The sequence below is a fragment of the Coregonus lavaretus genome (genome assembly GCF_964263955.1).
Source record: "Coregonus lavaretus genome assembly, chromosome: 30".
NCBI lineage: Eukaryota > Metazoa > Chordata > Actinopteri > Salmoniformes > Salmonidae > Coregonus > Coregonus lavaretus.
Window position 1 is genome coordinate 26,578,164 of NC_140017.1, and position 13,828 is coordinate 26,591,991.

Below are 13,828 nucleotides of genomic sequence, written 5' to 3' on the forward strand. Positions count from 1 at the left end.
TAGGCCTATGGGCTAGGCTACATGTGACTATGATTGGAAAAAGTTGCACAAAGAAAATCTTGCCTTAGACTGCACACGCTGGGCATCATTCACAAGTGATGATAATAATATTCTCACCCATTAAACTATTGTCAATTTAATCTTGTCTTTACATATACCAAATAATATGTGTGAAATTAGTTTTGATTTAGAACGGGCCATTATCAAGCACCTGTCGGAACAGGCGCAGGGGAAAAAATACATGATCCATATGCACTTGAACAGCGAATGGAGGACACTTTTCCCGCGGTTCATTTTCATGCCAGCCAGGTAGGCTACTCCGGTTGTAAAGCGAAGCAATGTGCTTAATATTAGGAAAGTTGAGAAATAAATATAGTAAGCCTAGCCTATTGAAAGCTGATTGGATCCTCTTTTTAATAGAGACCATCAAAACTCTGTTCTCACGTAATTGCATAGCCTATAGAAATGTTGCGCCACATGGGCTTATAGGAACACTTATTTAATTCCATGCATCACCCAGCTATGAGGAGCTGGCTCTCAAGTGTGTGATTAGATATTCGATTGCATTTGCAGCGATGTCAGAGTGATTAGAGGGACAGAACACTGAGTACCACGGCATTAGCAACTGGCCGTTAGCAAGTTTGGTAGGCTACGAATGAGCACCAGCGCCATCAGAGCACAGTTTTGGAGAAGCCTAGTTACTGTGACTCGACAGTCACATAGAATTTGACTGCGGTCATAACTCGTGACTGCCGGTGTAGCGGTAATACGGTCAATGTAACAGCCCTAATCAGGGCCCAGTTTATCATAACTTCTGAAAAACTGGGTCCAGAGGTGAATGGCAGATCTATTTGGACCAGATCTATGGAGAACCAGGCAGGAGAACTGAACACATTGAAAGAATGAGATAGGAAGTATGAGGCCACCCACTGGACAAACTGTGGATATGTATTATGTTTCTGACAATGGTGACTCAGATGATGGAAATACCTTGTGCACAAAATGTGTCCCTCTTGCTCAAAGAGGAAAAGCACTGTAAACTAATTCACCGTAACTATATATATTTTTTTATCTATCGTGCTAGTTATGGGACAAGCAGAGCTAACAGGCTCTCAAAAACATCCAATGTCAAATACTGTACCAGCATTCTCAAAAATGTAATTACTACAGATACAGCAGGCTTTTCCACTGTCTGAGCGTGATAAGTTAGCTTACATTTTCGATGGCACAGCTGACAGGCAAGGGAAGGGTGGTTCTCTTACTTACCAGGTATAGTAGGAAGGTATGTAGGCCAGTCCCAAGGCCTACTGAGGACAGGATGCCCAAACCTACCCAGTAGGCACACCACAGGAACCTCTTCTCCAGGTACTGCACATACTGCAGAGGAGAACAGACAGGAGGGGGAGAGAGAAGTAGAGAGCGCATAAGGCTTTTGCATGGACAAAGATAGCCATAACATACAACTTCACAAGACATTTATCCTTTAGAGAGAACAATGGAGACCTATGTTATGCCAAGGATAGTGGTGGAAGAAGAGGAAATGTCAACGCTTTACACCACAATATCAACATATAAGCTAAGATACATCCAATGTACTGGCCTGAGCCTCAAGTAAAAAAAAGTTTATAGCACAACACATCTCCTCAGGTGACCTTTCCTCTAGGAATGCAGTGTATCTGAATGAACAGTTACTTATCTTTAACCATTAAAACCCCAAAATAAATAAATTACAGAGGAGGTGATAGGGGTTTCTGTTTCTCTCCTTCCTTACCTTCTGGTGTGCTCCCTCGGTGGAGTAGGCAAGGGAGAACAGTGAACACAATACCAGGAACAAGAACACTGTACCCCTTTGTCGCCATAACCTGCAGAGGGGAAGAAGTGGAACAGTTTATTATTAGGTACAACTACCTAATGACTAGACTGGCAGACTGTTACTGTAAACACAACAGAACTGAGAAAGCTTTCAACTGATCAGTTGGTTTCTAGTTTTACTGTCAAGTAGTGGTTTACTTTAATGTCCACTCCTTTAGTATGATGAAGGTTTCCAGGAGGAAGTAGTGTAGTGTGACAATAGGCCGCCTCCACAGCACCAGAGCGAGACGCTCCTCCCGATCTTTCTGCCTCCTCTCACTGACCGCAGAGTCTGCAGATACAGAGCACACTCGTGAGGTCATATTAACCTATAAAATGGGCTAGTATCAAAAAAGCTACTGCAATATCCCCTTATTTTGCTGGACATACGCTACCATGTGCCTTTGACAAAGTCATGTCACTTTGTTTAGGCCTAAATAGGAACATAAAACTAGCAATTGGTGGCGTTCTCTAGTCTAGACCTTTGAATGAAGTATAATTATTTAGTAGTTTCTAAACTATGGAATAAAGCAGTACGCAACAGTTTGGACCATTCTGGCAATACTGGAATGTTGTAAGAAGAATTGCCAAGATAATGTTTGCAGTTTCTGCATACCAATAGCAACACTTCTCCTTCCTTGGTAAAATTGTTTATCTGTTCTCCATAAACAGCCTAATGCTGGTTCACTTGGAGAAGTTTCAAAACCGACCTGCAAAATGTCCATTCTGTTTGTCTTTGGTTCCTCGCTTCTGTGGTTGTTCACAGCTTGCCCCATTCGTTGCCATCTCATTCACTTTTGAATCGACCAGACAACCTGAGGACATGACCAGCAAATACGTTTTTTAGGGTTTTGCCTCTTATCAACTGTAGGAAGAGCATTAGTTGGTTATTGATTGTCACTGACTGACAGCTAGTGGCAACATCTCCCACACGCTAACGTTAGCTAACTAACCGGTATGCAAGCTAACAAAAAGCTGATGGCAAGTAACCCTTATTCATGACTCCAACTCCATTGGATTACATTGACCGGCTGTGTAAACCACCTTGGGTTCTCGAGAACTAACTTAGCTAGCAAGTAAAGTGTGTAATAGCTAGCTAGCTGGCTGGCGTGAGTTTATAAAAACATAACTAGTTAGCTACAATTAATTGTTCAATGTTTATGACTATGAATTACGAATGATAAACTACAGTAACCTATTGCATGTTGACGTCGCTAGTTAGCAAGGTAGCTAGCTAGCTATGCTAAGTAGCTAGTTAGTGACACTGGGAAAATATAGGCTACAACAACCACGGAAATATGTTTGGATCAAGTTACTTCAGTTGTTGTCTTGAGACGTAGATTACTATAATACCAAAACTATTTTCACAGTCAAAAATGTTACATATTATAGGCAAAAATGTATTTGTTAGTCACACAAATTAAATAAATGAACTCATACCTCAAAGCGTCTTCTTCCTGGAGACGTGGCAATCACTTCCGGGCAAAATATTTCCTTCTAAGTAAAGGTCCCCCTTTACATCATTTTATATTCATCAATATTGAATTGGTTTGTGTTTATTCATAAGTGATAATTGCATTACAGTTTATTTTATTAATTTTTTATGTTGTGCCCATGAACGTAGAGTTGAATCTAGCCTTTGATCATGACTCCAAGTTCCATTACATTACACATAAAAGTAATTGGACAAAGGTTTGGACCTCTTCTGTAAGGGGGAGTTTTGTTAAGAGCACCGAAGCTCGGTCTTAACATTAACCTGCATCGTTTGCGGTATGGTTTTGGAAGCAGAAGGACCTTATCTTTCATATCAGCGAGAAATAATTTTCAAAAAACAGTTAAATTGATACACACCTCTATAGGGTTAGGGTTCCCACACAGCCATATCTCCATGTTACAGGTCGTGTTCATGGGAGACCGAGGGACCACCTGTGCTAATTAGCCATCTAGCATGCTCTGTACACCTGTGTGTAACAGAAGGCCGCCAGAAACGTGTTGTCAATGAAAAATACTGTTGGCTGCAACTGTGATAAAGCGGTTTAAAACAGTGTACAGTAAGTGTATAGTTTGCATTTGTGAAATTATTTTGTGATATTAACATAAAGGGCGTTATGTTTCTAGAACCGTATCGCAATTGAGAATCGATTCACGTTTGATGGAGTATTTGGCTGTTTTGGCTGCCAGAGCCAGTCTACCTCGGCAAAAAACATATTTGGACCTTAAGGAGTAAGGGTAGGCTCCTTAAGAGTTAATCTTGGGCTAGGTTGAATCTAGAGGCATGGACTCACCATATTAACAGTATAGCATGATCATTGGCAGGATATTGATTAACCCCTCACATTGTTCACAGGTTTTAGGTTGTTCAAAACAAAATGCACAGGGAATCGTTAATCACAATACTTGTTTTCAGTATTTAATGACTGCACCTGCAGAATCCCATCCTAAAATCTATGACTTTTAAGATGTGTATTCAGATTTCCCCTTATAGAAAATCTCTTCCCACACTTGTAGCACTGGTGAGGTTTTTCGCCAGTGTGAGTAAGTGTGTGTCTCTTAAGGCCTCTTGCCGTAGTAAAACGTTTTGTGCACAGGGTGCAGGGGTATGGACGCTCTCCTGTGTGAGATCGCATATGAAGTGTTAGATGGCATGATGCTTTGAAGCCCTTTCCACAACGTTTACAGGTGTAGGGACATTCTCCTGTGTGCGATCGTGTATGCAGCCGCAGTTCTCCTGAGCTAAGGAATGCCTTACCACAGATGCTACATAAATAGTTTTTCTCCCCTGCATGCATCCGCATGTGTCTTGCTAGATGTTGGACAGATGTTTTCCCACAAATAGTGCAACAGTAGGGACGCTCCCCAGTGTGTGTGCGCACATGCCATTTGAGTGAACCTGCACACATGAATCTTCGGTCACAGTGAGAGCATTTGAATGGTCTTTCCCCTGTGTGAACTCGCTGATGTTTTTTCAGACCACACCTGGAAGAAAATCTTTTCTCACATTGGTTACAATGGAATGGCAATGTGTGAATTCCTATATGTACTTTCAGGGTTTTGGAGCATTTGAAAACCTTCCCACAATGAGTGCATTTGTGAGTCTTGATTGTTGGCGCATAGGGGATTATTTTAGTGCTGCTTGAGGGAAAGGGGTTATCAGTCCCAGATTCCTTAGCACATAAAAGCTTCCGGTCCTCTCCTCGATGCCTAATCCTGATGTGCTGGTGGAGTTTTGCAATTTCACTATGAGAGAATGGGCAGAGGGAGCAGGCGAGGACCTGGGATGACATGTCACTATTCAATCCTGCAATGACAAGATCAGGAGTGTAGATTGTATAACAGGTGATGTTATCAATCATTTGTTAACATGAGATCAGTATTTAAATTCCCTTACCGTTACTGGGCACTGGGATACACAGAGCAGAAGTCTCTGCCGTTGAAATGCCCATCTGCTCCTGTTGCTCCAAATCCTGCCTTGTATAACTTATTTCATTGCAGTCTTCATCACTCTGTCGATCTTCCATTTCCTCTTCTTCCTCATCCTCCACTCTGCCCCCATTAGGTTGTCCTCCATCTCTCGTTTTGTCAGAGCTGGCCTGCTCAGAGCCAATGACAACTCTTATTGTTGGAGGGAGGGACAGTGTGGACAGGATGGTATCTGCAGTGTAGTAAGAGAAATAACCTACGAAAGACAGCACAAGTTATACAAACAAGTTACTCTTGCTATATTTTTCAGCACTGTTTTCCTTACCATTACAGCTAAAATGATTGCAACTGACTGGCTGTGTAGTCCAACTCTGAACACCAGCATTATCAAGTTCAAATGACAGGAGTTTGGTTTGCTCTGGATGGAGACTTACTCTTTTTCAGGTTTCCATGATGCTGATGGTGCTGCAGAAGTGTCTTCAGCTCTTCAGGGTCAAAGATGGCGTGTCCACATTCCTCCATGACAGAGGGGCCTGCACCGAGCCATGCTGCTGTCTGAGGAGCAGGGGAATATAGTGTTAAAATACACTATGCCAGACACCTGATGTTTTACACACATGGAAATACCTAAAATGTAATATACACTGCTCAAAAAAATAAAGGGAACACTTAAACAACACAATGTAACTACAAGTCAATCACAATTCTGTGAAATCAAAATATCCACTTAGGAAGCAACACTGATTGACAATACATTTCACATGCTGTTGTGCAAATGGAATAGACAACAGGTGGAAATTATAGGCAATTAGCAAGACACCCCCAATAAAGGAGTGGTTCTGCAGGTGGTGACCACAGACCACTTCTCAGTTCCTATGCTTCCTGGCTGATGTTTTGGTCACCACTCTAGTGGTAGCATGAGACGGAGTCTACAACCCACACAAGTGGCTCAGGTAGTGCAGCTCATCCAGGATGGCACATCAATGCGAGCTGTGGCAAGAAGGTTTGCTGTGTCTGTCAGCGTAGTGTCCAGAGCATGGAGGCGCTACCAGGAGACAGGCCAGTACATCAGGAGACGTGGAGGAGGCCGTAGGAGGGCAACAACCCTTAGTGCAAGGAGGAGCAGGAGGAGCACTGCCAGAGCCCTGAAAAATGACCTCCAGCAGGCCACAAATGTGCATGTGTCTGCTCAAACGGTCAGAAACAGACTCCATGAGGGTGGTATGAGGGCCCGACGTCCACAGGTGGGCGTTGTGCTTACAGCCCAACACCGTGCAGGACGTTTGGCATTTGCCAGAGAACACCAAGATTGGCAAATTCGCCACTGGCGCCCTGTGCTCTTCACAGATGAAAGCAGGTTCACACTGAGCACATGTGACAGACGTGACAGAGTCTGGAGACGCCGTGGAGAACGTTCTGCTGCCTGCAACATCCTCCAGCATGACCGGTTTGGCGGTGGGTCAGTCATGGTGTGGGGTGGCATTTCTTTGGGGGGCCGCACAGCCCTCCATGACTGCCATTAGGTACCGAGATGAGATCCTCAGACCCCTTGTGAGACCATATGCTGGTGCGGTTGGCCCTGGGTTCCTCCTAATGCAAGACAATGCTAGACCTCATGTGGCTGGAGTGTGTCAGCAGTTCCTGCAAGAGGAAGGCATTGATGCTATGGACTGGCCCGCCCGTTCCCCAGACCTGAATCCAATTGAGCACATCTGGGACATCATGTCTCGCTCCATCCACCAACGCCATGTTGCACCACAGACTGTCCAGGAGTTGGCGGATGCTTTAGTCCAGGTCTGGGAGGAGATCCCTCAGCAGACCATCCACCACCTCATCAGGAGCATGCCCAGGCGTTGTAGGGAGGTCATACAGGCACGTGGAGGCCACACACACTACTGAGCCTCCTTTTGACTTGTTTTAAGGACATTACATCAACGTTGGATCAGCCTGTAGTGTGGTTTTCCACTTTAATTTTGAGTGTGACTCCAAATCCAGACCTCCATGGGTTGATAAATTTGATTTCCATTGATAATTTTTGTGTGATTTTGTTGTCAGCACATTCAGCTATGTAAAGAAAAAAGTATTTAATAAGATTATTTCATTCATTCAGATCTAGGATGTGTTATTTTAGTGTTCCCTTAATTTTTTTTTGCAGTGTAGTGTTTTCCATTCAGTTGTACTCTGGCCATCTTTGTAAGAGAGCAAACAATTTTTTGGGCATAACACCTAGTGTAGACTAAAGGGATCAAACTCATACTGTGATGTTTCAATCTGTACCTGTGTGAAGTCTGGTACAGGAAGCAGCTCCTCCAGTCTGGAGAGGAACTCCCATACCAGTACCTGCAGTGCTGTGTCATACCGAGGGCCGTAGTGTACTGGGAACACCTCCTGAAAAATGTATAATTTATGACAAAGTCCTGTGCCAATGCTGATACAAGCAATAGGCACCTGAAAGTCACGAACCAGAAATATCTCTTACCTGGAAGAAGTGCTCCCTCTCAGAAGGGTCTTCCAGCAGGGTTTGGACCAACTCCACAAAGTTAGACTCTGTAGCCTCCAACTCATCATCATTACTCTGTCAGTAAGCATAAACAAACAAAACGAATTACGTCAGACATGAACTCAACCTCAACATAAGGCTGAAAACGTTCATATTTCCTTCAAATATCACTTTAAAATGTTGCCAAAATAAGTTAAACGTACCTCTTTGTGTACAGAGAATTCTGTCAAATAATGGATTTTATCCAGGTGAGGCTGGATGGTTACGAGGTCAGCTGTGCTATCATTGCGACATAACTCCAGAACCAGCTGAAAAAGAGGTTGACGTGAGGCAGCACCAGGGTAAAACATACTACACTGAACAAAAATATAAACACAACATGTAAAGTGTTGGTCCCATGTTTCATGAGCTGAAATAAAAGATCCCAGAAGTTTTCCATACACACAAAAAGCTTATTTCTCTCAAATGTTGAGCACAAATGTGTTACATCCCTGTTAGTGAGCATGTCTCCTTTGCCAAGATAACCCATCCACCTGACAGGTGTGGCATATCAAGAAGTGGATTAAACAGCATGATCATTACACAGGTGCACCTTGTTCTGGGGACAATAAAAGGCCACTAAAATGTGCAGTTTTGTCACACAACACAATGCCACAGATGTCTCAAGTTTTGAGGGAGTGTGCAATTGGCATGTTGACTGCAGGAATGTTCACCAGAGCTGTTGCCAGAGAATTGAATGTTCATTTCTCTACCATGAGCCGCCTCCAATGTCATTTTAGAGAATAGCCACCCGGACAGCTGATGAAACTGTGGGTTTGCACAACCAGAGAATTTCTGCACAAACTGTTAGAAACCGTCTCAGGGAAGCTCATCTGTGTCCTCACCAGTCTTGACCTGACTGCAGATCGGCGTCGTAACCGACTTCAGTGGGCAAATGCTCACCTTTGATGGTCACTAGCATGCTGGAGAAGTGTGCTCTTCACGGATTAATCCCAGTTTCAACTACACCGGGCAGATGGCATCGTGTGGGTGAGCGGTTTGCTGATGTCAGCGTTGTGAACAGAGTGCCCCATGGTGGCAGTGGGGTTATGGTATGGGCAGCCATAAGCTACAGACAACAAACACAATTGCATTTTATCGATGGCAATTTGAATGCACAGAGATACCGTGACGAGATCCTGAGGCCCATTGTCATGCCATTCATCCGCCGCCATCACCTCATGTTTCAGCATGATAATGCTGTACACAATTCCTGGAAGATGAAAATGTCACAGTTCATCCATGGCCTGCATACTCACCAGACATGTCACCCATTGAGCATGTATGCGATGCTCTGGATCGATGTGTACGACAGCGTGTTCCAGTTCCTGCCAATATCCAGCAACTTCGCATAGCCATTGAAGAGGAGAGGGACAAGATTTCACAGGCCACAATCAACAGCCTGATCAACTCTGCGAAGGAGATGTGTCGCGCTGCATGAGGCAAATGGTGGTCACACCAGATACTGACTGGTTTTCTGATCCACGGCCCTACTTTTTTTTTTTTAGGTATCTGTGACCAACAGACGCATATCTGTATTCTCAGTCATGTGAAATCTATAGATTAAGGCCTAATTAATTTATTTCAATTGACTGATTTCCTTATATGAACTGTAACTCAGTAAAATCTTTGAAATTGTTGCATGTTGCGTTTATATTTGCAAATAGTTGCTGCCCATACTTCTATTGGAATCCTCTGCATTTCCACCTCTCTCACCCTTGCTCTCAGACCCAGGAGGAGTTGGGTCCTCTGCCTGGAACTGAGCAGCTCTGGAACCATCTCTGTCACCAAAGTTACAAACTCCTCCAGTTTCCCATAATGCTTTACAAGATGCTGCTGAGCCACTTGCCACAAGAATGCTGACATCAGGCGTAGTGGTGGAGCAAGGAGACGCAGGGAGGAGAGAGTTAAATGGGGACCTACAGTGGGAAACACAAACAAGAAAATAAGTTTAAACCTAAAATATTGTATAGGTTAGATCTAAAATGTATTTAGCTAGGGTTTGGGATACTAGCCAGCTTCAGCGAATATTTATGAAGCCAGCCACCATTTTAAAAGCACTCACACAAACAACATATCGGGCCAAGTTACCATTTTGAAAATGTATAGTACAGCTTCATTTACCAGAGTCTTCTGCCTCTGGCAAGGACTTAAGCTGAGTCGACTCCAAAAGCATTGAAGTTCTTGTTCGCTGACTGAGGACAGCATCCATGATAGCAAACCATCTTCTTCCACTAATGTTGGAACTATTTTTGCTAGTGTGGTTCTTGATTTTTTTGTATTCCTGTTTCAGCTTTTTTATTTTCTCTCTGCACTGTTTAGAGGTCTTCGTAGATCCGAGGGCAGCGAGCTCAGAACTCAGTTTGGTAAAGACTCTCTTGTTTCTCACTGCGGAGAGAAGCTGCTCCTGAACACTCCCATCTGCCCAGAGTGTTAACAACGCATGGACCTCCTCAGGTGACCAGATGGCTCGAGATTCATCTGTGAATGCACCAGATCAGCTAAAAGCACTTACAAACTGGCAAACAATGTTAGCTAGCAAGTTTATACCGTTTTCCAGAAAGGTGTACTATACTGAACAAAAATAAACGAAACATGCAACAATTTCAAAGATTTTACTGAGTTACAGGTCATATGAGAAAATCAGTCAATTTAAATGAATTCACTAGGCCCTAATCTATAGATTTCACATGAATGGGAATACAGATATGGATCTGTTAGTCACAGATACCTTAAGAAAAATTGGCCTCAGGATCTCGTTGCGGTATTTTTGTGCATTCAAATTTCTATCGATAAAATGCAATTGTGTTTGTTGTCCGTAGCTTATGCCTGCCCATACCATAACCCCACCGCCACCATGGGACACTCTGTTCACAACGTTGACATCAGCAAACCGCTCAACCACAGGACGCCATACACATGGTCTGCGGTTGTGAGGCCGGTTGGATGTACTGCCAAATTCTCTAAAACGACATTGGAGGCGGCTTATGGTAGAGAAATTAACATTACATTATCTGGCAACAGCTCTGGTGGACATTCCTGCAGTCAGCATGCCAATTGTGCGCTCCCTCAAAACTTAAGACATCTGTGGCATTGTTTTGTGTTACAAAACTTCACATTTTAGTGGCCTTTTATTGTCCCCAGCACAAGGTGCACCTGTGTAATGATCATGCTGTTTAATCAGCTTCTTGATATGCCACACCTGTCAGGTGGATGGATTATCTTGGCAAAGGAGAAATGCACACTAACAGGGATGTAAACAAATTTGTGCACAACATTTGAGAGAAATAAGCTTTTTGTGCATATGGAAAACTACTGGGATCTTTTATTTCAGCTCATGAAACATGGGACCAACACTTTACATGTTGCGTTTATATTTTTGTTCAGTGTAGATAAGTGTTTCTCAACTTCTGACAATTTTACTGTCTGGTCCCTCAGATGGTTAGCAGACATTGAGTCCTTTAAAAAGGTTCAGAAAGACTACTAGATAACTTACCATTATGTTCTGCTTCTAGAGGGGAATCAGTCAACTCCAACCGCATAGCAGGTGAATTTATCATAGCAGCTGAGGTTCCTAGTCGGTGACCAAGGAAACCATGGACCTCATCAGATGTCAAACTGGATGGAGATTTGTCTGGGGAAGCAACAGATCAGTTGACAAACAATATTAACTTCCGAGCTTCCAGTCGCAGGCCAAGTTAGTGTTTTAAAAATGTGCACTAGTGTTGATGCTGTACTAGACAGCTTAACTTACAAGAATCTTCAACTTCTTGTGGTGAATCAGGTTGAGTTGACTCCAAAGTCTTTCCATCTGAATCTATTACCAAAGTACTTGGTTGGTGACAGAGGACACTATCCATGATGGCAAACCATCTTTCTCTACGGCGGTTGTAGCTCCTCTTCTTCTTGTCGTCCTTGATTTTATGATACTCTTGTTTCAGCTTTTTTATTTTCTCTCTGCACCTCTTTGACGACCTGTTAAACCCCAGGGAAGCGAGCTCTGAACTAAGTTTGGTAAAGACTCTCTCGTTTCTCACTGCTGAGAGAAGCTGCTCCTGAACACTCCTGTCTGCCCAGAGTGTTAACAATGCATGGACCTCCTCAGGCGTCCAGCGGAATGGAGACTCATCTGTGAATGCACCAGATTAGTTGAAAGACACTAGTAAACACAGATAAAATGTTATCCAGTAAGGTCGTAGGCCATTTAGGCTTACTAAAAATGTAATGGATCAGTCTTTCACAGCTTACCATAATCTTCTGCTTTTTGAGGGGAATCAGCCAACTCCAGCAGCCTAGAAGCTGAATTTATCCCCCCAGACCCTGAAGTTCCTGAACGGTGACTAAAGAGACCATGGACCTCATCAGGCATCCAACTGGATGGAGACTTGTCTGTGGAAGCACCAGACAACATGAGTACTCACAAAAACAGGGACACAATAACTAGCAAAGCTTGTGTAACATGGCATGTGAGCTTTGTACTGTACTGCCTCTGCCCAGAGGCCTGGGCTTAGCCTATGTGGCACAAAGCTGCTTCATTCCCACCGCTGCTACCAATGTAGCAGGAAAGAAGAATGAACTGCATCATGGCTTTTACAGTGCAGATGTGAGCACCTAACAGACTGTGCCACAAAAGCCTGGGCCTCTGGTCAGAGCTGTATATTGCTCTATACGCCGTGTTAGCCTACACTTGCAAGTAGCTTTAGCTATGGAAACACCATTCACCATTTCCTAATGTTACTTAGCTAATAACACTGGGAAACCAGTGGAGGCTGGTGGGAGGAGTAATGGTTGGAATGGAATAAACGGAACGGCATCAAACATATGGAAATCACGTTTGACTCCGTTCCATTAAATCCAATCCAGCTATTCCAATCAGCCCGTCCTCCTATAACTCCTCCCACCAGCCTCCACTGTGGGAACCGCATGGAAAGTCACATCGTGTCAGCATGATGAAAAATAGGCCATGGCCCAATACTTTGTTGCCTGGCCTCCAGGGGTGGAAATACAGGCCAAGAGCCAGTGTAAACCAATGATTTATATATACACTAGATCACTGATAGTGGGCGCTGTGTTGAAGCCACCGTGCCTCCATCTTGGCACTCCTCCACGTTGTAATTTTTTTTTTTTTGGAAGCTATAGAAATGCATTTAATAATGTCTACATTCGTTTTTGCCACATTTATTTTATTACAGACACCTTAATGCATACTTTTAAATTATATTATGCACTAAACATAAAATAAAAACATTTTCTTTAAAGTATATATTACTAATGTTACTGTCCACTAGAACACAAAAATACTTAAATACATGTAATTCTGTCCTTTAAACATTTCATTGAAATACTGTAAAATTTCCATTCAATCCTATGGAGGACTGCTCCTACTGGGGAGTGCCAATATGGCCGACCGGTGGCTTCAAAGCCTCTTATTGGCCAATACGTAGCATCAGCAATCCAGGGTTTATATACATTATTGTGTAAAACCCAACATTGGAAAAGGGACATTAGTCTAAATTACCGGGACCTTCCTCCTCTGGTGGGGAATCAGGCTTGGACTCCAAAATATTTGGAGAATGTATTACCAACCCAGACTCCAATAAGGTACTTCTTGGTTGATGACCGAGGACACTATCCATGATGGCAAACCATCTTCCATGACAGGCGGCGGCATTCTTGTTTTTTTTGTCTTTGATTTTTTTGTATTCCTGTTTCAGCTTTTTTATTTTCCACCTGCACTGTGTCGATGTTTTGATAAAGCCTAGGGCAGCAAGCTCTGAACTCAGTTTGGTAAAGACTCTCTCGTTTCTCACTGCGGAGAGAAGCTGCTCTTGAACACTCCCGTCTGCCCAGCGTGTTAACAATGCCACTATCTCCTCAGGTGTCCATTGACATGCGCCGGACAGAGATTTTTTGTTTTCCATGGTTATTTATTTGCTATTTGTAGAAGTTTATAGAATACCCTTTTCACAATATTCTGCCTAGCACGGCTCGGTTCGTTAAAAGCAAAGATGTTTCACT

The 13,828-nt window shown here is 43.3% G+C and overlaps 2 protein-coding genes across 3 annotated transcripts in view; both read right to left on the reverse strand.

Moving 5' to 3' along the window:
* Window positions 1-3,316, reverse strand: part of LOC311106284 (vacuole membrane protein 1-like) — a 30,938-nt gene extending 27,622 nt beyond the window's left edge. The window contains exons 1-5 of one of the 2 annotated variants that reach the window (XM_084148571.1): window positions 3,292-3,316; window positions 2,562-2,666; window positions 2,011-2,143; window positions 1,772-1,862; window positions 1,267-1,377 (exon numbers count right to left, since the gene is read on the reverse strand). In XM_084148571.1, coding sequence (XP_084004697.1) covers window positions 1,267-1,377; window positions 1,772-1,862; window positions 2,011-2,143; window positions 2,562-2,637 — 411 coding nt within the window. In that variant the 5' untranslated portion in view covers window positions 2,638-2,666; window positions 3,292-3,316. Of the gene's footprint in view, window positions 1-1,266; window positions 1,378-1,771; window positions 1,863-2,010; window positions 2,144-2,561; window positions 2,667-3,167 lie in introns of both variants that reach the window. The other variant, XM_084148572.1, reaches the window with a different exon arrangement.
* Window positions 3,317-3,556: 240 nt separating this feature from the next.
* Window positions 3,557-13,828, reverse strand: LOC311105541 (uncharacterized protein). The gene is made up of 12 exons (XM_084147718.1): window positions 13,329-13,828; window positions 12,059-12,199; window positions 11,565-11,939; window positions 11,307-11,444; window positions 9,935-10,291; window positions 9,527-9,729; window positions 7,975-8,079; window positions 7,751-7,846; window positions 7,549-7,659; window positions 5,706-5,826; window positions 5,240-5,527; window positions 3,557-5,149 (listed from the first exon to the last, which is right to left on the reverse strand). The coding sequence occupies exons 1-12, from the start codon at window positions 13,729-13,731 to the stop codon at window positions 4,290-4,292; spliced, it is 3,198 nt and encodes a 1,065-aa protein (XP_084003844.1). The 5' UTR covers window positions 13,732-13,828; the 3' UTR covers window positions 3,557-4,289.

What these genes read in the sequence shown, in the direction of transcription:
- LOC311105541 (XM_084147718.1), bottom strand. Translation starts at nt 13,731, where the DNA reads ATGGAAAACAAAAAATCTCTGTCCGGCGCATGTCAATGGACACCTGAG. An exon ending in AGAGGGAGCACTTCTTCCAG is followed by an intron (nt 7,660 to 7,750) that starts GTAAGAGATATT and finishes TACATTTTTCAG; the next exon opens with GAGGTGTTCCCAGTACACTA. An exon ending in TATCCCAGTGCCCAGTAACG is followed by an intron (nt 5,150 to 5,239) that starts GTAAGGGAATTT and finishes TTGTCATTGCAG; the next exon opens with GATTGAATAGTGACATGTCA.